Source organism: Alternaria ethzedia (assembly GCF_023757985.1).
Source record: "Alternaria ethzedia strain BMP 0044 chromosome Unknown scaffold_1, whole genome shotgun sequence".
NCBI lineage: Eukaryota > Fungi > Ascomycota > Dothideomycetes > Pleosporales > Pleosporaceae > Alternaria > Alternaria ethzedia.
In genome coordinates this window covers 1,822,103-1,849,317 of record NW_026056194.1, presented here as the reverse complement: position 1 = coordinate 1,849,317, position 27,215 = coordinate 1,822,103, and the positions used below count along the sequence as shown (strand labels likewise).

At 52.5% G+C, this 27,215-nt stretch overlaps 9 protein-coding genes across 9 annotated transcripts; 5 read left to right on the top strand and 4 right to left on the bottom strand.

Annotated features, from left to right (window-relative positions):
* Positions 1–1,008: 1,008 nt before the first annotated feature.
* J4E87_000598 (uncharacterized protein) lies at positions 1,009–2,022 on the top strand (the record flags this gene model as incomplete). The annotated part of the gene is made up of 1 exon (XM_049372253.1): positions 1,009–2,022. One exon carries the CDS (start codon positions 1,009–1,011, stop codon positions 2,020–2,022), a length of 1,014 nt encoding a protein of 337 aa, XP_049238387.1.
* Positions 2,023–2,531: 509 nt separating this feature from the next.
* J4E87_000597 (uncharacterized protein) lies at positions 2,532–4,831 on the bottom strand (the record flags this gene model as incomplete). Its single annotated transcript, XM_049372252.1, has 3 exons — positions 2,532–3,270; positions 3,321–4,267; positions 4,322–4,831. 3 exons carry the CDS (start codon positions 4,829–4,831, stop codon positions 2,532–2,534), a joined length of 2,196 nt encoding a protein of 731 aa, XP_049238386.1.
* Positions 4,832–7,098: 2,267 nt separating this feature from the next.
* Positions 7,099–8,679, top strand: CEL1_1 (Esterase/lipase/thioesterase; the record flags this gene model as incomplete). The annotated part of the gene is made up of 5 exons (XM_049372251.1): positions 7,099–7,521; positions 7,584–7,719; positions 7,769–7,889; positions 7,937–8,279; positions 8,332–8,679. 5 exons carry the CDS (start codon positions 7,099–7,101, stop codon positions 8,677–8,679), a joined length of 1,371 nt encoding a protein of 456 aa, XP_049238385.1.
* A 437-nt stretch (positions 8,680–9,116) lies between these two features.
* J4E87_000595 (uncharacterized protein) lies at positions 9,117–10,217 on the top strand (the record flags this gene model as incomplete). The annotated part of the gene is made up of 1 exon (XM_049372250.1): positions 9,117–10,217. One exon carries the CDS (start codon positions 9,117–9,119, stop codon positions 10,215–10,217), a length of 1,101 nt encoding a protein of 366 aa, XP_049238384.1.
* Positions 10,218–12,526: 2,309 nt separating this feature from the next.
* J4E87_000594 (uncharacterized protein) lies at positions 12,527–13,645 on the bottom strand (the record flags this gene model as incomplete). The annotated part of the gene is made up of 1 exon (XM_049372249.1): positions 12,527–13,645. One exon carries the CDS (start codon positions 13,643–13,645, stop codon positions 12,527–12,529), a length of 1,119 nt encoding a protein of 372 aa, XP_049238383.1.
* A 1,963-nt stretch (positions 13,646–15,608) lies between these two features.
* On the top strand, positions 15,609–16,010 carry J4E87_000593 (uncharacterized protein; the record flags this gene model as incomplete). Its single annotated transcript, XM_049372248.1, has 1 exon — positions 15,609–16,010. One exon carries the CDS (start codon positions 15,609–15,611, stop codon positions 16,008–16,010), a length of 402 nt encoding a protein of 133 aa, XP_049238382.1.
* A 352-nt stretch (positions 16,011–16,362) lies between these two features.
* J4E87_000592 (uncharacterized protein) lies at positions 16,363–23,049 on the bottom strand (the record flags this gene model as incomplete). Its single annotated transcript, XM_049372247.1, has 3 exons — positions 16,363–16,718; positions 16,787–17,923; positions 18,354–23,049. 3 exons carry the CDS (start codon positions 23,047–23,049, stop codon positions 16,363–16,365), a joined length of 6,189 nt encoding a protein of 2,062 aa, XP_049238381.1.
* A 384-nt stretch (positions 23,050–23,433) lies between these two features.
* On the top strand, positions 23,434–25,833 carry RAD15 (DNA-dependent ATPase of the nucleotide excision repair factor 4 complex; the record flags this gene model as incomplete). The annotated part of the gene is made up of 1 exon (XM_049372246.1): positions 23,434–25,833. One exon carries the CDS (start codon positions 23,434–23,436, stop codon positions 25,831–25,833), a length of 2,400 nt encoding a protein of 799 aa, XP_049238380.1.
* Positions 25,834–26,331: 498 nt separating this feature from the next.
* J4E87_000590 (uncharacterized protein) lies at positions 26,332–26,865 on the bottom strand (the record flags this gene model as incomplete). Its single annotated transcript, XM_049372245.1, has 2 exons — positions 26,332–26,542; positions 26,591–26,865. The coding sequence occupies 2 exons, from the start codon at positions 26,863–26,865 to the stop codon at positions 26,332–26,334; spliced, it is 486 nt and encodes a 161-aa protein (XP_049238379.1).
* Between the last annotated feature and the right edge of the window lie 350 nt (positions 26,866–27,215).

Here is a 27,215-nt window from a genome sequence, read left to right as displayed (position 1 = left end):
AAGATATATGGTCCGGGTATTAACATGAAGAGCGATGGTCACTATCACAATGGTAAACGGTAGTGATTGTTTTCACTCTTTTCTCCATTCATATTGTATTCATCTTCACTTCACTTTCTTTCACTTCACCTTGCTCGATCACATCACAACAAATCAAACACCGCTAACTTCTTCCTCAATGTTCTAGCAAGCCAGAAGCATTAATGAAAAAGCATAAGGAACACAACAAGTGAATGTTGTGGAGGGCCGCCCCACCTCGCGGCGCTCGATGACTCGCAACCATGCGTCAATGAGTCTCTCTTCCAAGCTGAGCCCGGGAAAAGCCATTCGAGAAGGCGATGCTGGGGGTTAGCCAGCTGCTGTGAGTTAGTGGGCATATCCCCGGCGGGGTGTGTGGATGGTAGGAGGGAGGCAGGAAACGCTGTTTATATAGTCGGCTGCTGGCCTGCCAAGAGCGGCCGGATGAACCTGTGGGCCCGGATTTCACATGGACTGTGCTCACGCCGGTACCCGTGGTTCTGCCGGCGGTATAGGGACGTGCGGGACAAGGTGAAGGCGAGGTGAAGGGGACTTGCGACAGTCTGGAGTGGTGTGGTGACGTCAGACCTTTTGCAGCGGTCGAGACTCAATAGGCGCATGAGCTGTCTCGGCGATGGAGTATGAGAGTCTCTGCCGGTTAGTGGATATTGCGCTACACTATGAGACCAGTGGATGAATGTCAAAGTCACGTGCGGGGTTCATGTGCGCCAACTTTCTCAATGCTCGTCCTGCGAATTTCGTCAAACGGCATATGATGATTAAATGCCGCCTAGGAATGACAGTAAAGTACTTTGAAAGAATGGTGGGCAACAGCATATGTCTTCAGACTTAATGGTCGTCACATCGCTTGTCCTGGGTTGCCCCGCAATTGACACGCGATCCCACACGGCCCCCACGCCAGTACGCGGTCACGACCGCAGACCTCGGGAATCGCGAAAAAAATCAGCCGCGACCAGTCGTCACTTTATCATGACAGGCCGCTTAGATATCGTCACCAAAGACGCGAAAGCGCTCGTGCCAGGTCGCAAGACATTCTTTGATCTTTCCGGCGAACTGCGAAACCAGATCTACGACCTTGCGCTCGACAAGCAATACCAACGCGTACCCTTGAACCCGTACTATCTCAACAAACCCGACCCGTACATTGCTCTACTACAGACATGTTCTCAGATATACAAGGAAGCGCGGAGCTACCTCGTCGAAAAGCAGGTCGCTTACGTTCCAGTAATGGCCGGCATGCAGTACGACTACGGGACCGAGCTGAGTGAAGACTACGGCCTGAGCAAAGAGACGACAGACACCATTGCAGCATCACTGACCGACTTCATGGAAGTGCATTTCCATTTGCACGTCGACATTCTGCGTGTCTCGATAGACCGCCGGTGGGACGGCAGCGACGACTTCCGTCTCAATGATGCAAACGGAGAAACATGGAACATAGTCGCCTTGCTCGACACCCTTCACCAAGCCATCAAGCACTATATTCCGCACTCTTGGAACCTGTACCTTGAACACGAGCTGGGAAAGCGACGTGCGACGGTCCACCTCGACCATCTACTCTCACTCTGGCCCAGGATCTCACCAGAACACCCCTGCGTCCCTATCGCTGCGATGCGCGACCTCGTCGATCTCATGGCGAAAGACACCATGACTGAATGGCAGATACGGTATTACATCCCCACTGGCCAGGCCGGTGTATCGGTCAGATACGGATGCACGATGGACGACGATATGGCCCACGCGATTCGCGACACGGAACTAGCGCAACTACGCAGTTACGCGAAATCATGCGCACACGACAACATCACCATCATCGCAGAGCTATATGGCGAAAACACCGCGTGGGAGTATGGGGACAAGTCCGACAGCGTGACTAGGCTGCGTAGTCCCGCTACGGATTTCTGGCCAAACTTGCACTTCGACCCTTGGAAATACTCAATGCCGCATCATCAGCATTGGAACAGGTCTTATCCCGGTAAGTGAATCACTATCTCGGTTCCTTCTGTGACATCTTCTTAAGCTAGGAGGATGCATTGGCATGGAAGTATATACTTTCCAACCTTCAGTGACGCGTATGCTATGATACGAATTCTACCACTAGGCAGCTCCCTCGAATTACCCTTACTAACGACACATGCGTAGAAGAGATGCCCATCGAGAACTTTGAAGAAGCCGCCCTGTTAGCCACTCACGAAGATCGCCCGCGCCGGGCAGACTGGATGGAGATGCTGCAGCGGAGGGACGACCAGGCTGAGCTGAGGCGGCGGTACGAGGAACATAGGTCTTGGGGTGTCGGGGCGTCAAGCTGAGAGAGAGCGGTACCAGGCATTAGAGCCTATGTTGACGTTAACCCACCTACGTTGAATGTTTCTATCCTAATGTAGTCTAAAGACCTGTTCATTTTATGTTTGTATAAGGCGCGGCGGATCTTGCATCAATCGCTGGATAATGACAACGTCATCTCTGATTTCACACCTATTGTAGGACTACCTCTAATATCCCAACTTCGCCACCCTTTCCTTACCCAAGATATCCGCCAGACTAACCAACTTGAAGCTCGCTTCTTTCGCAGTACCTCCTTCAGCCAGCTCATTAGCATCGTCATGCGTGACGAAAAGCCCACTTGGAAAGTCCTTGTTCAGCGCGTTGCCCACAGCAGCACACCCATCCGTGTTACTAACGTGGTCGATACCCTTTGCCTTGTTGTCAACGATAGTGAACGTCTCCACGTACTCGTGCGGTGGCGCGCGCTCGTAGATCAGATATGCGGAGATGCCCTGCGACGAGACGATGATATAGCCGCCCGGACCTGACTTGGCTGGCACAAGCGTAATGCCCTCGACATCGGCGTGGAGACCGCTTGCGTCGCCTACTTGTGCGATTTGAATACCCGTGTTCGAGCCAGTGGGTTCGGCTTCGTAGCGCCAGATGCCCAGTGGTTCTTCGCCGATGAAGAGGTAGCCGGCGCCTTCGTCCGCGACGCAGCCTTCGACTTGGCCGCCTGAGCCGCCTTGAAATTCGCGGACGAGCGTGGTTTTTAGGGTGCCGTTCGTGGTCGCGCTGAGTTCGTACTGTAGGTATTGCGCATCTTTATTGTTGACGAAGAGGTACTCTTTTCCGGTGGTCGGAGAGCGGTAGTTGCAGGAGCCGTAGGGTTCGTAGTCTTTCGGTAGCGATTGTCTACCACCAGAAATGGTGCTGAGGTAACCTGTGCTGTTTACTTCGACCAGGCTTGGCGATGCATTAGCAGATGTTCTAAGAAGTCATGCGATGGTACTCACCACATAGTGTTGTCACCGCGGCATGCCGCAAATGCGAGATCGACCTTGCGGGAACCGAGAGTGAAGTTGTAGATGACATCGACGTTGTTTGGCTCCTCAGCCGTCAGGTGCTGAAGGAGCTTTCCCTGCACATCGAAGACACCAAAGCCTTCGCCCTCATCAGACTTTGTTGTGGTAATGATCTTGCTCTGATCCGGTCGAGTGGGGTGGATCCAAATCGCAGGGTCATCGCCGTCTCCGCCGTTTGCATCAGTCTCGAACTTTGCGGTGACCGCGACGAACGAGCAGTCTGGGCCAGTCCACCCATCTTTGCACTTGCAGACATTCGGACCGGTACACTTGCCATGTCCAGAACAGTTGTTTTCGCAGGTGACCTTGGAGCAGTCGCGACCGGTAAAGCCGGCAAAGCAGGAACAGTCCTTGCCTGACACGAAGCCATTATTGGAGCACTTCTTGGTGACGGAGCTTTCGCAGTGCTTGCAAGCCTTGTTCTTGGGACTGTACTGTGTGTTTGCCTTGATGCCCATGGATTTGAGCGCGCCGTCCAGAGAACCTACAGCTACCCCAGTATCATCCTCTCCCTCGAAAGCGAAGGCGAATGCGCCAGATGGGTATCCAGCGACTGAAGATTGAAGGATGGCGAGCGAGCCCTCAATAGAAAGATCAGAGATACCGCCCAAAGAAATGCTTCCCTTCTGCTTGATGTCGGAGTCGTACACATCGATGACCTCGTCGTGGGCTACGAATAGATAGTCGGCGGACGCGCTGTGGTAAGTAGCAAGTCCCGCAACTTCGATGTCCTCAGTAATAGTCTCGATCTCGGGTGCTTGGACAGACTCCGACGCCTGGAAAGAGTACAATGGTCGATCTTCGGCCGAAAAGAAAATCCCGCCATTCGCGAACACGGCGCAAGTTTCGCCTTCGATAGGAACGGGAAAAGTTTGAACCTATGAACTTTGTCAGTATTACTGCCTTTGGCCACGATCAAGTGACAACAGTACCTCCAGTATATCAACCCGGCTTTTGTTGCTCCGAATCAAGAGCTGCACGACGATCTTCTTTCCAAAGAGGAAGATGTAACTCTCTCCGCTCTTCCCACTGCGCCATACGCACGCTGTACTCCAGTCGCCCAGCTGTTTCTTGTTGTTACTTTCGATCATCTCCCCATTCTGAGCGTCGAAGACCCTGATCAAAGAATCTGGAGCTGGGATGTTGACGATCAGATCCCTGCCATCGATGTCGTGAACAGCAACAGCAATCTTCGAGCGACCAGTCTTCTGATGCGACTTCTCCGTAAAGCTTAATGAATTGGAGACCGAGAATGTCCGGAAGCCACCGTCGGCAGCACTTCCATCATTGATGACCAGTAAAGGTGATTTGCCGTAGACGAAGTTGGTATTGTCGCCCTCGAATCCAGTCGCGGCTGCGACGAGTGTAACGTTGGCGGTCTGGGCTGCGACGAACGTTGTGACCACGCTCGCCCATACGAGGCATCGCGTGAACGTTTTCATCTTGTGGCGGACGTTGTCAAGATCAATGAGGGCGGCCTGACTCCATGAAGATGGTCGTCGGGGCCGTCTTATATCCCAACATGTTTCCAAGTAATGGGCTGAACCTAGACTTCCCGCCGATCCATGTGCATATGCAGTCCATGTCGTTAAAGCCCTTTGGGGCTCCGATGTTTCGAGGAAAAATCCACAAAACTGCGCGACATCGTCGTTAGGGGCGTGATGCATGGGGTGCCTGCTGCTTTGGGTTAGGTCAAGCTGGCTGAGCGGCCAATAACGATGTGTGCTATTGAAACGTGAGACGGCCGGGCAAGATTCGAGGCCGGGATCAACATGAGGAGAACGGAGAAGGATGGAGACCTGGCATGGTTTTGAGGTGTGAACATGCACTTGAAGAATTGTGGTGACATGCCAGGCTAGAGCAGAGCGTGATGCTATGTCTACCAAGTTGCAACCCTTGGAGATTGTGTGCCACACGAAAGGCGATGAGCCTGATCGCGCTTTAGCTTGATCATGATTAGAATTGGTCCTTGTCCTGCGGGTGGATTCTGACACGGATGTAGACGTAGATTAGAAGTTGATGGGTTGATACTTGGGCAGCTTCCAGTACCTGGTCTTCTACTCATATCTCGTCGGCATCTGCAGGCGCGTTCCGCAGGTGTTGTTCTACACGCAGAGCTGGAAATTCACGTTTCTGGAATGTTTGCTGTGCGCGACTAGAGGTCTTTTTTTGGTGTATCTCCGCGAGATTGAAAGACCGAGAACGATGACGCGCGCTGTGCCAAGGCGCAGAGGTCCACACCCGTGGCACCAACCTTGAACAGACGCGACAGGACTGTATCACGACCCCTCCGACATCGCGCAACGATGCACCCGAATACATGCCTGCTGGCAGAACAATCGCGAGTTCTTGTACAGTTTCACGGCTACCTACTCACGTTCATGCCAGGTCTCCCCCTCTTTCGACGCACCGCACCCGTCCGCACGATAAGCCACCTCCGCAGTATACCCACCATCATCTCTCCACGATCAAGCGCGATGCTTACAGGAAGAATGCTTGCTCCAAACACACTATGGCTCTAGTCGCGGGCGATCGAGACGTGCTCGGGCTTCAACTGCCCCCGCCCGATGGTTGAACAGCGTACTCCACCAGGGACATACTGTAGCATGCGTCTATGTTCAGAACCGGTCGCATGACTCTCAGCCCTACGCTACAGCCATGCACTGTCGACGACAATCGCACGCTGTCGTGGATGTAACCTTCGGTCACGATGATTACCTTGGATGGACATACCTGGCAAAACCGACACTTGATCAAGTCGTGGAGTGAGCCTCCATGGCGAACATGATGAACTGTAGCTGGCATGTGAAAGACGGCCGATTCGAAAGGACGGAACCCAGGACACAGTGAACGATACCTCGTCTGATATCCATATGGAACAAATGGAGCCCAAGCGCTCGGCACTCTATACCCTTTCTCCTGTGACGATGCGGCACTCGGGTGGCTCCAAATTGCATCTCCACGCGGCGAAAGAACCTTCTCTCAAGCTTGTCACACACTTGGGCATCCCAGGTAACAAAGGACCCCGTGGTCTTGATGCCAACGAGTATTTGGGCAGCCCGCCAATTGAATCGACGCGGCGATTGAGTTGATTACTCTCCATTCGCGACCCCGCCTTCTAGGCGTTGCAGCATGCACGATACACCCTGGCCATCTGTGCATCCTTAAATTGCCCTTGCGAGATCCAAGAATACAAATTGTCCGGGGAAAGGCACCAAGAATGCTTAGCTATCGGTACATTCGCAATGCCTTGAACCACTACCTTTAATTCGTCGCTCGCAAGCTAACCCCGCACTGCAACTTTAGCGCCACGGCTCTTGACCTCATATACCGAAGTATAATCGCTTGGCAACATTGAAATATCCATACGAAGTGCACTACGCCGAGATGCACATGATTGGGATACCATTTTGGAACTTAGTTGTGCGACGGAGCGACAACCTGATCGCGTCCATCAATGAGTTCTCGACTCCCAAGGCGGACCAGATGTCCATCAATCCGTCAGAGATTATCGCATGATCAGTTCCCCATATTGCATGAGCTCATTGTCAGGCTTCTGGAGACTGGGCAATATGCATCGTGTACTTTGCACACAAACATGGCCAGGAGTGAAGCCGTGAAACGATCCTATAAGTTGGCAGCATCATGTACTCCAGTAATAGTGTGACATCTCACATCCTTCATTCAGCTCACAGTCTTACATTTCATCATGTTGTCGACTTCGAACCTTGCGGTGTTTCTGGGTGTTTGCGCCTCCCGCGCATCCGCCTGGGTCATTGGTACGGAGCAGTCCGAAACTCACCCAAAGATGACTTGGCAGCGCTGCACAGGCAGCGGTGGCAACAGCTGCACTAACGTCAACGGAGAGATTGTCATCGATGCTAATTGGCGCTGGCTCCATTCCGTTGGAGGCTACACCAATTGCTTCGACGGAAACGAGTGGAACACCACGGCGTGTGCGACGAACGCCGCATGTACCAAAAACTGTGCTATCGAAGGCTCAGACTACCGCGGTACCTACGGTATTACGACTTCTGGCAATGCTCTTACTCTCAAGTTCGTTACCAAGAACCAATACTCCACCAACATAGGCTCTCGCACGTACCTCATGAAAGATGCAAACAACTATGAGGTAGGGCAGCGCACCAGATCTAGGTATGACACAGACACTGATCGTTACTGTTTGCTGTTTAGATGTTCAACCTTATCGGAAACGAATTCACCTTCGACGTCGACAACTCGCAGTTGCCCTGCGGTCTCAATGGAGCATTGTATTTCGTTTCCATGCCCCAGAAGGGCCACGGTGCGCCCGGTGCAAAGTACGGGACTGGTAAGTCACAGGGTTCGCCATTTATAGAGCATGAACTGATACATTCCAGGTTACTGTGACGCTCAATGTGCTCGAGACCTGAAGTACATCGATGGCAAAGCCAATGCAGAGGGTTGGCAAGCATCCGAATCTGACCCCAATGCGGGTATTGGCAGGAATGGTGCATGCTGGTGAGTACGCCAGTCTGCTCGGCCTGGCCCATTCTGACGCAACTCAGCACCGAGATGGACATCTGGGAGGCAAACTCAGTCTCCACGGCTGTGACCCCACACTCTTGTCAGCCTGAAGGCTACTCAGTCTGTACAGACGATACGTGTGGTGGAACATACTCGCTCGATCGCTATGCTGGCTCCTGCGATGCGAATGGTTGCGATTTCAACCCATACCGTGTCGGCGCGAGGGACTTCTATGGCAAGGGTAAGTCTGGTGTAGACACATCAAAGAAGGTGACAGTGGTCACACAGTTCTTGGGATCTGGAGGATCGCTCAGCGAGATCAAGCGCTTCTATGTGCAGAACGGCAAAGTCATCGCCAACCCGGAGCCCACAGTCCCTGGCATGGTATGTGCTCACATCACCAAGCCTAATGACCTCCACTCTGACGATCGCGCAGACAGGCAACTCGATCACCCAAGAATGGTGCAACACGCAGAAGGAAGTCTTCCAGGAGGAAGTCTACCCCTTCAACGAGTTCGGCGGCATGGAGTCCATGGGTAGGGGTATGAACCTGGGCATGGTGCTGGTCATGAGTCTTTGGGACGATCACTACGCCAATATGCTTTGGCTTGACAGCAGCTACCCTACTGATAAGGATCCGGAGCAGCCTGGTGTCGCTCGCGGCGAGTGCGACATCAACAGCGGTGTGCCGGCCGATGTTGAGTCTGCCAATCCGAACGCGCAAGTCGTCTTCTCGAACATCAAGTTCGGGCCTATCGGCAGCACTTTCGCGCAGCCTGCTTGAGCTCATCAAGAAACCTGATCAACATCGGGGGTTCTTTTCATTTCTCCTGGTTCCAGCTCTACGCAGCCTAACCAGTTGTCGCTTGTACGGTCAGGCTGTCGCTTGTACATAAATCTGTCCGATCATGTCATTCGCTTTATTATGATCAGAGATACGAAACAATCAACGCTGTACAGTTCTTCATACACTGTAGGAACTAAACATTTGTTCAAGAATGCGCACACTTGACTCTGGCGCTTTCACCTTTGGGAGTGTGTATGCACAGTGAAGTACTGGTTGGGGCACGATAGGCTGCTGTTAGCTCATAGGGAGAATGCCCCTAACTTCTATCCCTCCTTAGCATGTCAAAACATCACCGGAGCGGAGGAAGAACTTCCAAGTCATTTTCCAACCCTCCCGAAGTCCCTTTACAGCACATCACAACCGCAGATTTCACCATGGCTATGGACCTACAGCTCGAAGAAACACCACAACAATCAATTGCGCAAACGGCGTTGGCCATACCAGAGCTCGCGGAAAATATCCTGAACCGTTTGCCGGATGTTCGCGATCTAATTCATGTTCGGGCAACTTCGAAGGCCTTGACGACCATAGTCGACGGCACACCCAGCATCCAACGCCAGTTGTGGCAGCTTCCCACGCCAATCCCAAATGACGAAGACCCACATTACCCTGATTTGCCACAGATTATGTCCACGTATCCCATCACGCTAAGCTACCAGGAGGTGGAATGGGCTCTAGAGGCGAGTCGTCGCATGGAATGGGATGTGTATGACGCAATTGAGGCAGGCGAAGATGAGGTGACCGCTGCCGCGGTGCGAGATCAGCAATGGCAAAGTCTATGGTATTCGTTCGAGAAACCCAACTATACGTTTTCCATTGATACCATTACCGAGCAGACACCTCAGCAACAAGCGTTCAAGTGCAACAGTTGCCAGCGTATCCACCCTCCATACGCTGCCTCGGGCTTACATCCAGCTCTCCGCTTCCTACACAACCACGAAATATGCGGTCACGGCTATGGTTCGGAACTGCTCTTTCGTTTCGCTCTTGTGAATCTCGGGCGTGCAGACTACCGGATGGGGCCTGCATTGGACGAAAACCAGGGTCGCATGTGTGGTCGCAAAAAATTGTATATTCTAGCGTTGTTTGCCAGGGCTGTAAGCAACGCTTACGAAACCGCAAAGCAACGCGGTATTCTTCAACATTATTTCATGGCGCCCGTGTGCACGAGGCTCATTCTGACTTGCGTCGAAGGTTCAGACCCCGTGGATCTGGGGAATATGATTGTTCGCGATCAAGATGGCATCAAGTTGGGGCAAGTGCTACGTGCTCTTCTACGATTTTGCGACATGACCTTTACGCGCGGTCGCGCTAACGTGCTGACTGTAAACGAGGCCTATGTCACCGGTGGAATATATGCTGAGACATGCAAGGAGGACAAGGCCTACATCGCCCAGCTGTACGACGAGGCACAGGAGGAGTTATCTTGCTTGCAGGAAGGTCATTTGGATGAAGACCAAGCAGCTCGTGGTTGAAGTAACGAATGCGCCCAGAGATCGCAGCGACTGATTCTGTATCTAGAAGCAGGAACTCTCGCGTCATGGATTATGATCTTCTTTATCTCAATATTGAGCGTTCGTCTCGGTAAACCAGACTCTGGTGTCGCATGGCCCAACCAAGTTCGTTTTCACTGAGATATCGACATTAGCGTCACAACGGCAAACACGAGCGTCTGCTTCGTATGGAGTAAACGCAATCTGTTCTCGCATGACCGAATACAAATACTGTCATGTCCTCTCTTCTTATGTTCGTGCGTGCCCAGCTTGTATTCTTTCTTTCAAATCTGTCCTGATCTGACCCAATCCGTGGCTATCCCGAAGTCATTGCTAGCAAATCGACGTACTCTTCGCCCTAGCCTCTTCTCCCCCACTGTTAGCCAGGAGTGCCTGCAGCATCTACCGAAGATGCTTGAAGATCGTGTGGAAGGTGTGACACGTTGTTGGTTTCCGTGCCCATGCGACGACCTAGAGGAGGATCAGTGCGATTGCTGCTCGTGGTAATCGCATGCGAGGATGGGCCACAAATGCCCAGGTGGTGTTGCATGAGGCTGCTTGGTCGGCAGTGGTGACGTAGCTGCCTCCTGAACCCGCTGGCACTAGCGCAATTTGGGTTAGCTCAAACGGCACGGACTTTGACCTGGGCAACCACCGCAACTCCCTCTCGACATCCCTTACACTACGACGTGCGTTCATCATAATTTCTCTGGTGTGGTGCAATAAATTGTCAGAGGCTTGTGACATTTCGTTCAGTCTGTTGGCTGATGAGGCCGAGAGATGCACACTCCAGACTTCGCTTGACCTGACCATGGCCGATTCGTGACCTAAAGCTTGTTAGCTGTCATGTGACTGCCTATTTCATCTGGCGAGTATAGTGGGTCAACTGCTCTATCTGACATCTGACTAAGCGCTAGTCGACGCGTGTTACAAGCGAGTCTCCAACCCTTCGTTAGTATTACGCGTAAGGCGTTCACCCGCTGCGTATAAACCGTCGCTTACCTCAATTGTCGCCCTTGTTCCTTCTTCACCGACTCCGTCCCCATCATGGTACATCCTAACGTCGAGTCGCGCTCGGCTGCACAGCAAGTTACGATAATACCTGAACTTCTGGGCGCGATCTTCATACATCTCAGCATATTCGATCTACTGCATGTAAAACAGGTTTGCGGAAGATGGCGCGACTGTGTCAAAAACCTAAGCGAGCTACAACCAGCTCTTTACAAGCGCGCCACACCGGTGAAGCCAGGAGACAATCCGCACTTCAAGCCTCTAAACCAGGCGATTGCCGCAGCAATTTCCTTCGACGGGCCGCCATTTGGAGAGTTAGTCCTCAAAATCGGTCGTGAATTTGAGCAACGCTTGGAATCATTGGCCGGACCTGATACGGCGGATGGCAAGACCTTCGACAATCAAAGTGGTTGGCTCCAGAAATTGGATTTCTACCAAACCGCATTCTATTCGACTACTCGTTTTGATTACCGGCATCATAACCCCAATACCAGAATGACCATAATGGAGTCCCTCCATTGCGGCAATTGTCACACGTTTCACCTCTGTTTCCAGTGGAATAACTTGCACCCGTTGCTTCGATTTTTAAAAGATATCCCATTTTTATGTATCGACGGATACAACTCGACAGTTGCCATAAGACTCAGAAGTCCAATTTCGGATTGGTGGGAACGCATCGAACCCAGATATCAGGTGTTTCAAAATGTTATGGACCTCGCAGAACGGCTGGAAGACGTGGACTCGATATGTGCAAAATCTGGGTTGCAACATGACATTGGCATCCAGCCTTCGGGTCTCCGGCTTTCGGTAGCAGTCGACCAGATAGACGACGACAGGCTTTTTTACTATTCCACGGGTACACAGAGACGATCAGGTGTACTCATCCGCGACTTCTTGGAAGGGATCATGTGGGGCAGTCGTCACTTGGCTATCACTGTACAGACTGATGCCTTAACAGAAATCGAGCCAGACGCGCTTGCCGATGCGCAAGTCAGAGTCATGGCGATGAACGAGCGTATTGCTGTGATGGAAGCCCGCTCAGCACTCTGGCGAGAACAAGCACAGAGAGGAACGGGTCGGTTAGGCAGAAGATTCGGGACGCTCTAGGGGTTCTAGGAAACTAGAACGAGAGTGTGCAATGGTGCAGATCATTCAACATGTGCTTTGTAATAAACATACTCTACCATTGCTTACTTACCATGCATCCTCAGAAGACGCGTCCATCTCACGTCCACCTCACGTCCATCTCGTTATGACCCAGCGTCTTCCTACAAGCCAGCTTACAACCCTTCCGATGCGACTTCGACAGGAATCGCTTTTCGCAGTTCAGACCGACAAGGAATAATACGCGCACAAAGCTTGAAGAGGTCTCCGAGAAGTTTCGCAAAGTCGAAGTTATGTGTTTCTTTCTGACCCTCCAACAGATAGCGATCGATAGCCGGATCTAGCTTGGCGATGCCATCTATAGCCTGCACCAGACGAACATACATGCCGCTTTCATGGTAATTAAGGCGCTGATCAAATCCGAACAGTCTTCCACGACATACGGGACAAGTGGCTCTGCCTTTCTCCAGGTGTTTCTTGAGACAGATGATACCGTGAACGTGGCCGCAGGGAGTACGGACAGCTGGCTCGGTTCTGTTCGAATGCGAGAAGGACACTCTGTAATCGTAATAACAGGCATAGCAGCGGCGGTCGGTCTCATCACTCGCTGCCATTGCTTCTTCGGTACAAGGTGTGGTGAAGTCCGATACCGCTGGGTAGATTGGTGGTCGTTTACTAGGTGAGACCTCCCTGCTCGTGTCAGAGTCGGGGTCGTTGTCTTGGGAGTCGGATGGTACGATGCCCTCCGTATTGTCGTTGTCTTCATCAGCATTTTGATCGTTCTCGTCTTCTGTGGCCTCGTTGTCATTCCCGTCATAAGATGAAGTTTCGCTGAGAGCAACGCTTCGCTCATCCAGCACTGCATCCAACTCACCAATGAACCCTGCTTGCTTGTACCGACAACAGGTCAAGTATGAAACCATACCGGTGAAAAGGTACCACTCCAGACACGTAGAGCTTCGACCTCCTTGTTCATCGAGGTACTCTTTTTGCATCCGATCGCTCAGGCCCTTGCGTAAGCTTTCATATTCCAATGTAAGCTCACGATAATGCCCTTCGGTTGGATACTGTTCTTTGCCTTTAGCTTGACGTTGCTTTAGCCATAGTATTCGGGCCGCGAGGTAGGGGTTTGCGATGGACTCCTTGAATGTGTCGATGTCTAAATTGAAACGGGGAGGGTCAATAAGCTTGAAAAAGGGCTGACCTTCGGCGCGATACGCCAATGTCCGAGCGAACAGTGCTGCATCTGCAGTGTAGACTCGATAGTAGTCTCTGGTCCTTTCCCGGTGCAACATCGGCCATCCGTCAGAGAGAGAAGCGATCTCCGTTCTCACTTCAGTGAGTAATTAGACGCTAAACCTTGATCTAGATTGTCTAAAGAGACATGATTAGCCTGGAAACAGGTGTACAAAGTCAGTACATGCATTGCATTCATTTGGCTTCGGGAATTGACTAACCACGAATGTAAGCAACGGTTGAGCTTCTGCCGTGTGTACTGAGTCAAGATCAAGGAGTTGCAGTCCAACGTGCTGCAAAACTTCGAACAATACTCGGTTGATGCGGGTTGTTGAATGGTCTAACAGTTTGAGATGTTCTTCGAATTCTATTCGCGCGGCGACATCCATCGTGTTCATTGACTCTGGTTCAACACAAGAGCTTGATCGAGATGCGTGGATGGGGCAGATGTATAAGGTCTGGATTGCTATTCTGTACCATTTGTCGATCAAGCGGTCAGCGATCTAGCAAACTCGTGGTTTGATGGCACCGTAAAAGGACCCAAACATGAAAGTAGCTTTCAGAGAATACCCACTCTTGAGTGGAGTGATGAAACCACATAGTTATCGAGCTGAGGTAGCTAAGCAGCCTCTGTGAATACAAAATCTCACGTGAACACTGCATTTTGAGTTCGCGGTTGTTCGGTCCTTGTAGCCTGGTGGTTTCAACCTTGCTCAGAAAGTGCCGAAACCCAGGTACAGGCCAGGAAACATGTTGATCATGGCAATCGCGCCTACGAAGCTGGGAAGCTGTACCGAGTCTCACGTTCGTCGATAGTCGTCGACATCCTGATACCAAAGCTTGAAACCGTGTGGGAACGATGAAATCACAGCATGAAGTGTGCTAGTTGCTATACGATAGATGGGCATAAGGCGTCGATGATTCCAGCGGTCATGGCAAGACCAACGGCGCGTCTGCTGGTGATTAGGCAAGTGCCGGTCAAACAAGATACCAGTATTTGTAAATCATGGCAAGGATACTGCAAGGATGCAATAGACCAAATGTAGTGGAAGTACTGCCCGGGCACAATCGGAGAGCGCCAGCGCACCTCGTGACGACACGCCCGGGTTTGAGGGTCGCATGATCTGGTGTCGCATAAGTATTGGCTGCACCCTTCGCCGGATGATGATCGTAAGAACGTGATACTCACCGCCATAAACACCCTGTATCTCTTCATTAGCACCTTTAATGTCTGCTAAATACTACGTCTAAGAGTTTCCACGCGTCAGTTTGTCTTCCCCGTCGATGTCGAGAGCCTGAGGTGCGACATCTGTCTTGCCCCGCCACCCCGCCTCCTCGGCTGTGGCGCCCTTATCGCTTATCGCGACATTTCCGCATCCGTCTTCGGCGCGTCATCTGCTCCTTCGCGTCGACACGCCTCAAAGGGCGGGCAGCCTCCCCTAGGAGCGTCTTACGTATCTCGAGCCTAAGGATAAAGAGCCTCGTCTCCTTTCACACGCGCAACGCGTAGTCACTTCTTTCACCCTACCCGAGCCAACACCGGCCGGACGTCCATCAGGCGGCACAACTACACCATCCTCACGTCACGATCTCCACCAAGCAGCAAGAAGCGAGACCCCATAGATTAGCCGTCCGAAAGCCTCGAAGAATCTTTCGTCCCATAGCGCCAGGCGACAGTCGCATCACTATACCACCACTAATATTCCGATCGACCCTCTGTAGTACACCATGCCGAGCTCACCAACGCAACCATTCCCTCTCTACCTATTCCCTAGCCTTCCCTTCCGCCGCCGCCGAAGCTCTGCCATCAGCACCTCGACCGCCTCCACATCTCCATCTTCGTCCCCGCCCCAGCCGACCTCTTTCTTGACAGCCCAACCGAACTCACACCTGCGCTGCCAGAAGTGCCTTGCCGACCTCATTCCCACGTCAGCCATAATAAGCAAAGGGTTCACTGGGCGTCATGGTCGCGCATACCTTGTAGGACCTCCGTCGGCATCCAGCGCGTTTGCTGGTGGTGACATGTCAGCGACAGGCTGGAAGGCGGGCGACCTACCCAACACTTTGACGCACAAAGCCCACGCTCGTCAGCTCGTCACGGGTGCGCATACCGTTTCCGATATTAGCTGTCGCAGTTGTGGTACCGTGTTAGGATGGAAATATGTCGATGCTGCCGAAGAGACCCAAAAGTACAAGGTCGGCAAGTTCATACTCGAGACGAAGAGAGTCGTCAAGGGCGCAGAGTGGGACGAGAGCGTAGAAGAGGAAGACAACGGCATGGTGCTGGAGAAGGAAGGGGATATCGAGTTCGATTCGCAGGACGAAGACGAATGCGAGGACCTCTTCAGCGGCATCTGGAGCCCCCAACTTGCGAGCAAGAGGAGGAAGCGCCGTGCCTACGGTGACATTGACTTGTCGGTGTGAGCTTGTCAACCCTTCTACATCCACAACACGCACACACTCGAGCACGGTCTGCTATGTTTACGCTACAACTCGACACGAGAAACGAACAAATACCCCGGGAAGATAGATACACTCCCACTTTTGATACCCAGGATAGGCGCATGGTTATGGCGCAACGGCTTGCTTTTGTTTAACGACATGTGTATGTACCTATCTTATGAACCATGATACAACACTACGATAATTTGATCGTCACCTACTACACTACAAGTAGTTCTCACTATGCACTGATGTCTCGTGAGCCCGAAATTAGGGCAGTAAGCTGCCAAGGCTGCGATACCCGCGCTTCCCCGGGACAGCCAACAGGCCGCGTTCACAACTTCGCGCTTGCCCCCTTCTCTCCCTTTGCCACCTCAGCAACCTCACTTGAGCTCTCTGGATTCCACCCAGCGATGAGGTCCTCTACAACATTGATCTCATCCTGTCCCCACACCAATCCGCCAACGGCTTTCCACTCGCTCGCATCTGTTTGCCTCAACACACGATACGTAGGTACGCCGCAAAGACCCAAGTCCTTTGCCTCCGCAGTCAAAGCTCGTAGTTTGGCTTTTATCTCGGGATCGTTCGCGCGCGCGATGAGGTCCGCACCGTTGAAACCGCCTTCGTCAAGAACACTGCGGAGGACAGAATCGTCCGAGACGTTTTGGTTGTGCGACCAGCACGCTTCGACTGTGTCTGATTAGCATGTTACATGACATGTATGAGACGTACTACAAAAGAACGAAAGCGCGACTTACACAACAACTTCGTAGTCTCCGGCTCTACAATAGCAACCCTCAACACAGTGGGCGTTCTGATAGGGAACGTATCAGCCCAATGAAACTTGACCTGTCGGCCGCCATCCTGCGCACTAACAGCATTCCAGTACTCCGTCCAGTCCGCGTGATCTTGTCTCGACCACCTCGCCTTCGCAGGACTAACCGCCGACCCTGGTAGATTCGGCGCACCGATCTCTCTAAACAGAATACCGAGCAGGAATGGTTTCATGACAACCTCCAGTCCCGAGCCAAAGTTACTCTTCAGTCTCTCCAGTTGCGTGTACCCCAGAAACGCCCACGGACTGCTGAAATCGAACCAAAACTCCAACTTGACACGACCGTGAGGAGTGTTCTTCGGTACGCAGCGAGGCATCAAACTCTTGAGTCCAGGCACACCACTCCACCCTTTACCCGCCAAAGAAGAAGATGATGAAAGAGCGTTCAACGTCGCCTCAACAAAATGCATACGATCCTGTCCCCAAAAGAACCTCCCTTTCTTCTCCTCGCCATCAACCCCCGTCCAAACCGCATCCGGGATCCAAAACCCAGGAACACCAAACGCACCTCTCTGGATCGCTTCTTCAGTGCTCTTTTCCAACTCTTTCCGCGCTTCAACATCAGCAAAACACTCTTCTCCCAACCCTTGCACCCCACACTCCCTCGCAATCTGTAAGAGCGTTGTATTGGAATTCACATCTTGGCCGTCTACCCAGTAGGCCTGGAATAGCCTATCCGTAAGCAGCCTCCTCTTCTCCTGATCTTTCACGCAATACAGCAAACGTAGTGCATTGACTGTTTTGCGTGGATGCTGGGGTGGTGGGTTGTATCTGATGTTGTATCTGCGTAGTGTGCGTTGCATACCCTGTGCTGTGACGGCCTTTTTGGCGGAGTTGAAGACATCGGAGGCGGAGCCGCCGGCGCCTTGGGGCGCGGATGTTGCGCGGTAGATGGCGCCTAGGAGGACGGGTTTGTAGATTAGAGTTGCGGAAGTGCGTTGGGCGAGGGATTGGACGCGGGTCGAGGCTATGTAGGCGAAAGGGCAGGAGATGTCGTAGTTGAACTCTAGGGTGGGGGCGGTTGGCGGCATGGTAGTGGAGGTTGGGTTATAGATGACGGCTAGTTGTTAAAATGCAGTATAGAAGAATGGATAAAGATGAATTAGTCTACAGATGCAAGCCATGAGTAAGCTTGGGCGACTGGTCAGCTTCAGCTCGGTATACTGTAGCGTTAATGTGGGGTAGATCCAGGTACAGCCGAGGTCCAGCTATGCGCCGGAACGCCAACACCATCTATGATGGAAATTGACTCAAAGAATTGATACATTTTTAGTATCTACCTTTTACGAACGATGTTGTCGTCTACCACACGTGATCGATCCCTCTAGTCTACGCATAGTTGAAGCTAGTTCTGCAGAGTGGACAGCTCGAGGCATCACTACTCTTGAACCACTTAAACAGACAAACGCCATGGAACAAGTTCTTGCAAGTGTGACACTTCTTGTCAGGCAACTTGCGATCGGATCCGACTATACTATAGCAGATCGCACATTCGATCTGGCCCTTGAGCGCTCCATCGACGTTCCTCTTGAACGTGGTCAACGCATCGATCAGGCTGCCGTTGAAGATCGTGATAGCTCCCAGGGAAGTTCTTAGCCATGATTGCCACTTCTGTTCGTTGACAGCAACGCGATTTAGGCCTTCGATATGGGCATTTGCGAGAGGGAATGCGGCAGGCAGAGATATCCTCATCGCCATGGTTTGTTCGTCGACAATGTAGGACGCAGTGATCTCGCGTGCGCGGTTGACGACCTTGACCGCGAATGCTGAATCGGGCTCAGATGCGGCCTGTTCCTCCGACCATGTGTTGACTGCGTTGAGGGCGGCAACAATCACAGGTGGTGACACGTACTTCTCCGTCCAAGGCTCGAGCGCAACGACTATAGCGCGCGACTTGCAGCTCTTGAACCAGGTCTTTGTCAGAGATGGAACGTCGCGTAGACACAAGAAATACAAGTGTGTCAGTAGCCACTGCAGATCGCGCTTTGGAGGCTCAACATCTGCTTCGTATGTCGTGATGTCAAGTTTGGAGACGTCGACCGGCTTGTTGTGCGCGTGGCCAAGGAAGTCGAACATGAAATCGAGCAGACCTGGAAGGTATTCACCTTCTCTGATGTGCTCGACGTAGTCGTTCTTGACCTTGAAGGATGCATGTTCCAGGTGATCGAATACCAGCAACCAGCTCAACAGATAACCGCGCAATGGCAACGGCACACTGCGTTCAAAGTTAGCGTCAGCAATCGCTGCAACCGTAGGCGCGTCGATGATCAGAGATAGCAACTCCTCGGGTAAACGCGCGGTAGTCTTCTCCAATGCCGCATCGATAGATATCTGCTCTTGAGCTGCGGGTATTTGCTTATGCAGGATGTCGAAGGCAGTTTGCTGAACAGGTTGCGACTCCACGTAAAGAAGAGGGAAAAGTTCTTCAGTGGACTCCAGATGCTTGAGCGACACCTTAGAAATCTGGCGCGCCAGCACATCATTAACCATCTTGAGTGGTTGATGGAACTCATCCGGAAAGTGCTGCGAATGCTTCAAGATATTGATAAGCCCATCAGCAACTGGTTGCTCGTTTTCTTTCCAAGCATCGAGAAGATCGTCGTTGGGCTCTTCGGCTTGCGTCAAAGTTCGGAGCTGTGCGTATAGTTTTAGGGATGCGTGCACGAGAGGAATCGGGCTATCCATGCCGGACTCGTTTGACTCCAGCTCTTTCATGGTCGCCCAGATTTCGGCAAGTGCACCCAAAATGCCAGCCCAGTGCTCACCGTACATATCGCCGACCAATGGAAGCAATACTGTCAACGCACGACACAGTTCGGCCTTGACAGGATGCGAGAGTGCGTCTTCTTGCAGCCACGGTACCACATGCTGAACAAACCGCATAAGACGAGGACCGGCGATGCTTTCCAAGATCCCCTCTTGACCCATAACACTGTTCAATAGAACAAGCTGCTGTAATGCCTCTTGCGACTTTTGCAGGGCATCGATACCTGTCAGATCGGCGATGACCTCATTACACATGCGCTCACAAGCCTTCGCATATGACAGTGGCTCCTTGAAGGCGTTCAGCAACGCAAGAAGCTGGAGGGCGTTCTTTGAACTTCGCGTCGTTTTGAGCGTTTCCCGAAGTTGAGCAGTCTGTGAATTCTTCCAACCAGCGATCTCAATGGCATCAGCGATTATGACAGCGTACGCTCGTGCGTGATAGTAAGCTGGAGATGTCGCGCTGGCGTCTATGCTCGCCAAGAGTGTGTTGGCCCAGGACAACAGCGTAGCGTCGACGTCATCCTTCGACCACGTCGCAGCAAGGCTCTTTAGTTCGTGTGTCACAAGAGTTTGAGCATCCGTGATGAAGTTCATGGCCTCGGCTTCAACGTCTGAGTTGTAGTGCGCCCAGAAACCGTTCGCGCCAGCGAGGCCAAGATTATCATCTGCAAGTTGTACAGCGATCGCAATGTTGCGGAGATAGGCAGCCCGAAGTTCAGAAGGAAGCTTGTCCATGGAGAAGTAGTCAGGGTTCTTGAAAAGCCTCGCCACATATTGCGTGATTCTGTATGCAGGAGAGTAGCCATCTGCGTCTCGGGACATGGTCCTGATTGTGGAGGGCATCTGTCCATCCTTCACAAGATATACGGCGCCACCAAGGGGATTCGTGATAGCGAGAGATGATTTTGGTGCAGCATTGAGGAATGGCTCTAGAGATGCGTTCCAGTCGTCGATGCTTGGGAATACTTTAGCAGTCTCATCCCAGTCACTACCAGCTTTGACAGATTGCTTTGCCAAGTCAACCAGAGTCTCGACCGAGACCGATGTGGGCGTCGCGTCTCGCAGCCCTTGCTGAATGAGATTGTAGATAGATTGCTTAGAATCAGATCCGGATGATAGTATTGTCTGAATGGAAGCATTGACGGCTTTAGCGCCCTGTGCCACTTCCTCATCTGGAGACTCCGAGGCGAGAAGTAGGCCTTGCAGAAGGCCGGAGCCTTGAGGACTGGCGACAAATTCTCGGAGCATTGGCGGGTTTGACTTGACTATTTGACGTAGGCCCTGCAATGAGTACGGAGCCTGGTGCGATATCGAGAGGGTTTCCGTCATGTAAGCGAGGATCTCATCCGTTGTTTCCGGGGAAAGTATCTTCGCTGGCGATTGAAGCATACGGTTGAACGAGTCCCATTCGGTAGAACCTTCTACGGCTTCGCGTACGTTCGCAGTGATGTACTTCTGCAACTCAGGGTCCGAGGTTGCAAGATCGAAAGAGGGCGGGATCCTCGAAGAGGTAAGAATTGCTTCAAGCGCCTTGGTCTTCGCCGGAGAGTCTGTCTCTTTGAGAACAGTTTTGAGCGACGCGCTCCATGCGTCCTTGAAATACGCGCGATCGGACTTAGTATATAGTATGTCGATCAGGTATGAAGACGAAGGAGACAGCACCAGACCTGGGAGATTCTGTTGTATGAATGACTCTAGATCTTGTTCGGTTTGGGTAGATGCGATCAAGCTAGGATTTCGTTTCGGCAGAACCGCGATGGTGCCCGCTGCGCCATATGGCTTTCCGTTTCTGTTCTTGAGTACTTCCAGAGCTTCCGCAACTATTGAAGAGCAAGCTTGGGAAAGAACAGATTGTAGCTTCGCCAAATTCTCGATCGTGAGCGCTTGGTCTTGTATAGTTGTGAAGCGTGTGGCGTGCTGAATGACGCTCGTTTGAGACTTCTCATAGTCTTTCGACTGCTCGGGGGCCAGGGTTTTGATAGCATCGATCAATTGTTGTGAGAAAGTAGGCCATTGCTCTTCTAGCACAACGGCCATTCCTTGAATTCCTAATGCTTTGGAGAGCAGACCTGAAGCATTAGAAGGCACAGCCCAATGCGAGGTCTCTAGCGTCGGTCGCAAGTACTGCGTTATGATTGGTAGCACCATCTCCTGGAGGAGCTTGGTCTTGTCCTCATCACTCAGTCGCTGAACCAGATACCCAGCCACTTCCAGGTACGCTTTGAATCCCGCTTCGTGATTGTACTTTGGTTCGTCCTTGCGGATAATGCCACCGTGCAGGGCGTTCAGCAGCTCCACGGAGTCGGTACTGGATTGTGGCAAGACTTCTTCTGGTATGATCTTCAACAGCTCAGGTATGCGGGCCCAGGTATCACGAGGTCCTAATTGAGAACCCTTCTTCAGGGACTGCCGTAGGCGTCTGTCTACCCCGGTCTTGCTCTTGTAGTCGGTAGTCCACACGGAGGGATGTTTGGAGGTGAGAAGGGTCAGAGACTCGACGTAATCGCCGACAGAACCGGTCTGGTCGGAGTTCAATCCCTCTGCCACGTAAGCTTTGCTAAGGGTATCGAGGTTCTCTCGGACAGCAGCATCCTCCTTCGTGACACATGTCCTAAGAAGACGGTGCACTGCGCGCCGGATGCCAGCGTCATTGTATGAAGCAAATTGCCACAGCTTCTTGTCGCCAATCAAAGTCTCGTAGTCGGCGTGGTATCTGGAGAGCTCCTCGGGCTGCAGGTTGTTCAACAGGCTGCCCAGTAAGGATATGCACGCCGAAATGACGCGGCTGTACTTTGCTTCCGCGTCGTCTTTGCTGACTATGCGCTCGTCGCTCAGAGTCGCCGTGCTCTCCTTGTCCACTGCATCGCGACAGTACTCTAGTATGGGTTGTTGGTAGACCTTCCGAATGCTCTGCAACTTCTCGGGTGTGTTGAAGACTTGTCGGAGCGAGGTCTGCGTCGCGTCGACTACGGATCGGTCGCTATCGTACAGACCGCATAGCCAAGCTGCCACGCTCTTAGGCATGTGTCGTGCTATGCGCTTGCCGGCGGATACGGCGAATTGGCCGTGGACGAGGTGGGCATTCTGGCGAACGGCTTTCGCGTTGTCGATCGAGGTTCGCGGGTATATCTTGATCCATGCCTCGAGCAGGCCCTCTTCGACTGGCTCTTGCAGTGACGATATGTACGATTGTATGTCCTCCAGCGCCTTTGCCTTGGTAGTGCTGTCTTTCTTGGACAGGTTGCGGAAGTAGACGACGACGTTTGGGTCCGAGATGGCAGAGAGGTCTGGGGGTTCGGACACGTAGGACAGGGGCGACGTGCTCGCGCTGAAGGCTGCTGATGCGCCGCCGAACGCGCCGAAGGAGGTCGTGGCCGCCCGCGCACTGCTCGCCTGGGCCTTTGCCGCACGCTTTGACATGGTGGGGTTGCGTGAGGGCTGTGTCACTCAGGGTCGAGGTCGGAGAAGTAGGCGGGATGTCTTTGAGGCGATGAAACAAGTGAAATCCAACTGCAGCTACGTATCCAAATACACAAAAGAAACACGCGCTCGCACGTCAGTCACCATGGCAGAGGCTTGCGGATTACGCGAAATATGCGGCTCTGCTTGATGACGGCACCAACTGTGGGTAGCGGAAGACGGTGGGGACATCCCTGCGATTTGCCTAGACCCAATCCGTGCTAGTGTTGTCGCGCTGACCGCGACCGAACTTCGTCTGGAGGCAACGCACACTCGCAACTTCTCTTCGTTTCCGCCAACTCCCCTCCGCTACAACAAAATCCGCGCGGGCGGTGGACCATCAACATGAGGTTCTACATCGATAACCTCCCCGTGCTATTCCCATATCCCCGAGTATATCCAGAGCAATATGCCTACATGTGCGATCTCAAGCGCACCCTGGATCAGGGTGGCCACTGTGTCCTCGAGATGCCTTCAGGAACGGGTAAAACCATTTCTCTGCTCTCGCTCATCGTCGCTTACCAGCAGCACTATCCTGAGAAACGGAAGCTGATCTACTGTTCGCGTACCATGTCCGAGATCGAAAAGGCTTTGGCTGAACTCAAGGCGCTGATGAAGTACCGCACTACCGAGCTAGGCTACGAGGAAGAATTTCGGGGTCTTGGATTGACCAGTCGGAAAAATCTCTGTCTGCACCCGTCCGTCAAGCGAGAGAAGAGCGGGACCGTAGTAGACGCGAGATGTCGCAGCCTGACTGCTGGCTTCGTGAAAGAGAAGAAGGAGCGCGGCGAAGATGTTGAGCTTTGCGTGTACCACGAGAACTTGGATCTCTTGGAACCTCACAATCTCATACCGGCTGGTGTATGGACTTTCGATGGCATACTGAAGTATGGTGAGCAGCAGAAACAGTGTCCGTACTTTACAGCCCGGAGAATGATGCCCTATTGCAACGTCATCATCTACTCCTACCACTACCTCTTAGATCCCAAGATCGCAGACAGAGTCTCCAAAGAACTATCCAAAGACTGCATTGTCGTTTTCGACGAAGCCCACAACATCGACAACGTGTGCATCGAATCTCTCAGCATCGATCTTACCGAAGATGTACTCCGGAAAGCTACCAAAGGTGTCAACAACCTCGATCGCAAGATTACAGAAATGAAGACTAGTGACGCGACCAAGTTGCAAAATGAATACGCAAAGCTCGTCGAAGGTCTCAGAGCTGCCGATGAAGCGCGAAACGAAGACGCCTTCATGGCGAATCCAGCATTACCAGACGATCTCCTCACAGAAGCCGTGCCCGGTAACATACGGCGAGCAGAGCACTTCGTTGCCTTCCTCAAGCGCTTCATCGAGTATCTCAAGACGCGCATGAAGGTTCTCAACGTCGTCGCAGACACACCACCGGATTTCCTCAAACATTGCAAAGACTTGACCTTCATCGAGCGAAAACCACTCCGATTCTGCGCCGAGCGTTTGACATCACTTGTCCGAACCTTGGAACTCACTAATATTGAAGATTACCAGCCGCTCCAGGAGGTCGCTACCTTCGCCACGCTAGTTGCCACATACGAGACCGGCTTCCTCTTAATCATCGAGCCCTTCGAATCAGCAACGGCAACAGTACCAAATCCTGTTCTGCATCTCACCTGCTTAGACGCGGCCATAGCCATCAAACCTGTCTTCGAGCGCTTCTACTCCGTCATCGTTACTTCCGGGACCATGTCTCCGCTGGACATGTACCCACGCATGCTCAACTTTAATACCGTTGTTCAAGAATCCTTCACCATGACACTCACACGGAAGACATTCCTACCAATGATCGTCGATCGCGGTAACGACCAGAACCAAGTCACATCGCAATTCGAACACCGCAACGACTTACAAGTGCAGCGGAACTTTGGCAATCTGCTCATCGAGTTCTGCAAACTGACGCCAGACGGCGTAGTCGTATTCTTCCCGTCATATCTCTACATGGAGAGCATCATCTCAGCATGGCAAGGCATGGAAATTCTCGACACAGTCTGGAAGTACAAACTCATCCTCGTCGAAACACCCGACGCCCAAGAAACCGCTCTCGCGCTAGAAACCTTTCGCACAGCCTGCAACAACGGCCGCGGCGCCGTCCTACTTTGTGTCGCGCGAGGAAAGGTCAGCGAAGGAATCGATTTCGACCACCACTACGGCCGCTCTGTGCTGTGCATGGGTGTACCATACCAATACACCGAATCCAGAATTCTGAAAGCCCGATTGGAGTTCCTGAGAGAGACCTACCGCATCAAAGAAGCAGACTTCCTCTCCTTCGATGCCATGCGCCACGCAGCCCAATGTCTAGGTCGCGTCATCCGCGGTAAAGACGACTACGGAATCATGGTACTGGCAGACAAACGCTTCAACAAGAAGCAAACCCAGCTCCCCAAATGGATCCAACAAGGCCTCGACGCTAAGAGCACAAAGCTGTCCATCGACCAAGCTGTAGGCGCCGCAAAGGCCTTCTTGAAAGATATGAGTGTCCCGTTCAGCCGAGCCGAAACAGAAGGACACTCGTCATGGTCGCTGGAGGATCTAGAGGCGCATCAGCGCAAGAAGGAGGCTCATGGCATTAGTGGAACGGACAACCCAGCTATGCGCGCGTTGGAAGGTAGAGCCGAAGTCGAGCGCATGGAGGTTGATGAAGTGGACGAGTTCGGAGGCACGGCGGATGTTGATGCTGAGATGGCTGAGATGGCAACTGTCGACGCATAGAATGGCCCAGGCGACAAGCCAATCCCTCGTGAATATCCTTACATGAAGGGCGGTGTTAGTGAGACCGGCGATTGATCATCGTAGCGCTTGGGTTGGATAACGCATTTTGGGCGCGCATCAAAGGGTGATTTGGAATACAGTAGAAGAATTGAATTGAAGGCGCATGATAAACCGCGGTGCTAAGATCATACACTTGACAGACGTATGTGTGGCTATACGGTTAGGTGTACACTTGCAGATGATCGGCACGTTAGAGTAGGCATGTAGGATCGAGTTACAAATATCGCATTCAACTATGAACCTGTCAGGACAGAACGCCCTGCTAGGAAACCATACACATTTCAAGCGACCGGACTCCATGCGTGCTACTTAGGAAGAAGAACCAACGCCCCAGTCCGCCATGCAGAACTCCTCAGGAAAAGAGAAACTCGGACCACATGCTGTGTTGTAGCGACAGACACCAAGAACCCTAACCACGTTCTCATCTTCTCAGTACGCTTATATCTCCATATCCATGAACAACCATTTCTTGCTTGTCAACTCTTCGCCCTGGCTGAACTCGTCGAGCGTTGTAAGGCCGAAGCCGATCCAGCCCAGATCCTTCGTTACGTTGGCCAGAGCGGCTTGGTCGACGTCGCGGTCGATGCACAGGACGAGACGATCGCAGGAGAAGTAGTCGACTTCGCAGAGTTCGAGGAGGGCCATGAGACTGTGGAACGTTAGTATATCAATTTCGAGGACGCGAATATTGACTTACCCAGCCTTCAAATCCCCGTTGATGACGGATTCATCGAAGAAGATGAACATGGCCCTCTCGTCTTTCTTCTGAGCAACGAAACCCCGGAACCTGATGCCACCAACGTAGTCCCACATCTCAATGTAGTCGGCTATCGCACCCTTCTCCTCCTCGAACCGCACCATTTCAGGTGCAACAGAGTCAGTCGAAGAGTCCGAGTAGCGACGAGCATCAATACCGTAGTCGTTGGTGATAGCGGTGGTTGCAGTCGTAGTGTTGTCATATGGCATACCCATCACTAGCGAGTTCTGGCGATGCTGGCTCCCCTCACCCAGGAATACAGATCGCAGTGTCTCGCAGAAGAGTCTCTCACACTCTCCCGTGATGGTGTATGCTGCCCCCCCTCTGCGCGCCTTGCCACCTTGGGCGGTGGACGCGTTTTTGGCGGCGAGGGGGGGACTTGAAGGGGGTGATGGAATTCCCTGTGAATGTTAGTAGTGCCACATACGTAGAACGTAAGGCGTGGACATACCGAGCTGACCTCAGGAACACCACCCGGCCCCGGCAGACGGGGTAGTGGAGTAATGGAAGCCGTGAAGGCTGGCAGTAGCGGTGTTTACGGAGTAGCAGCTAGCGCGGACATTGC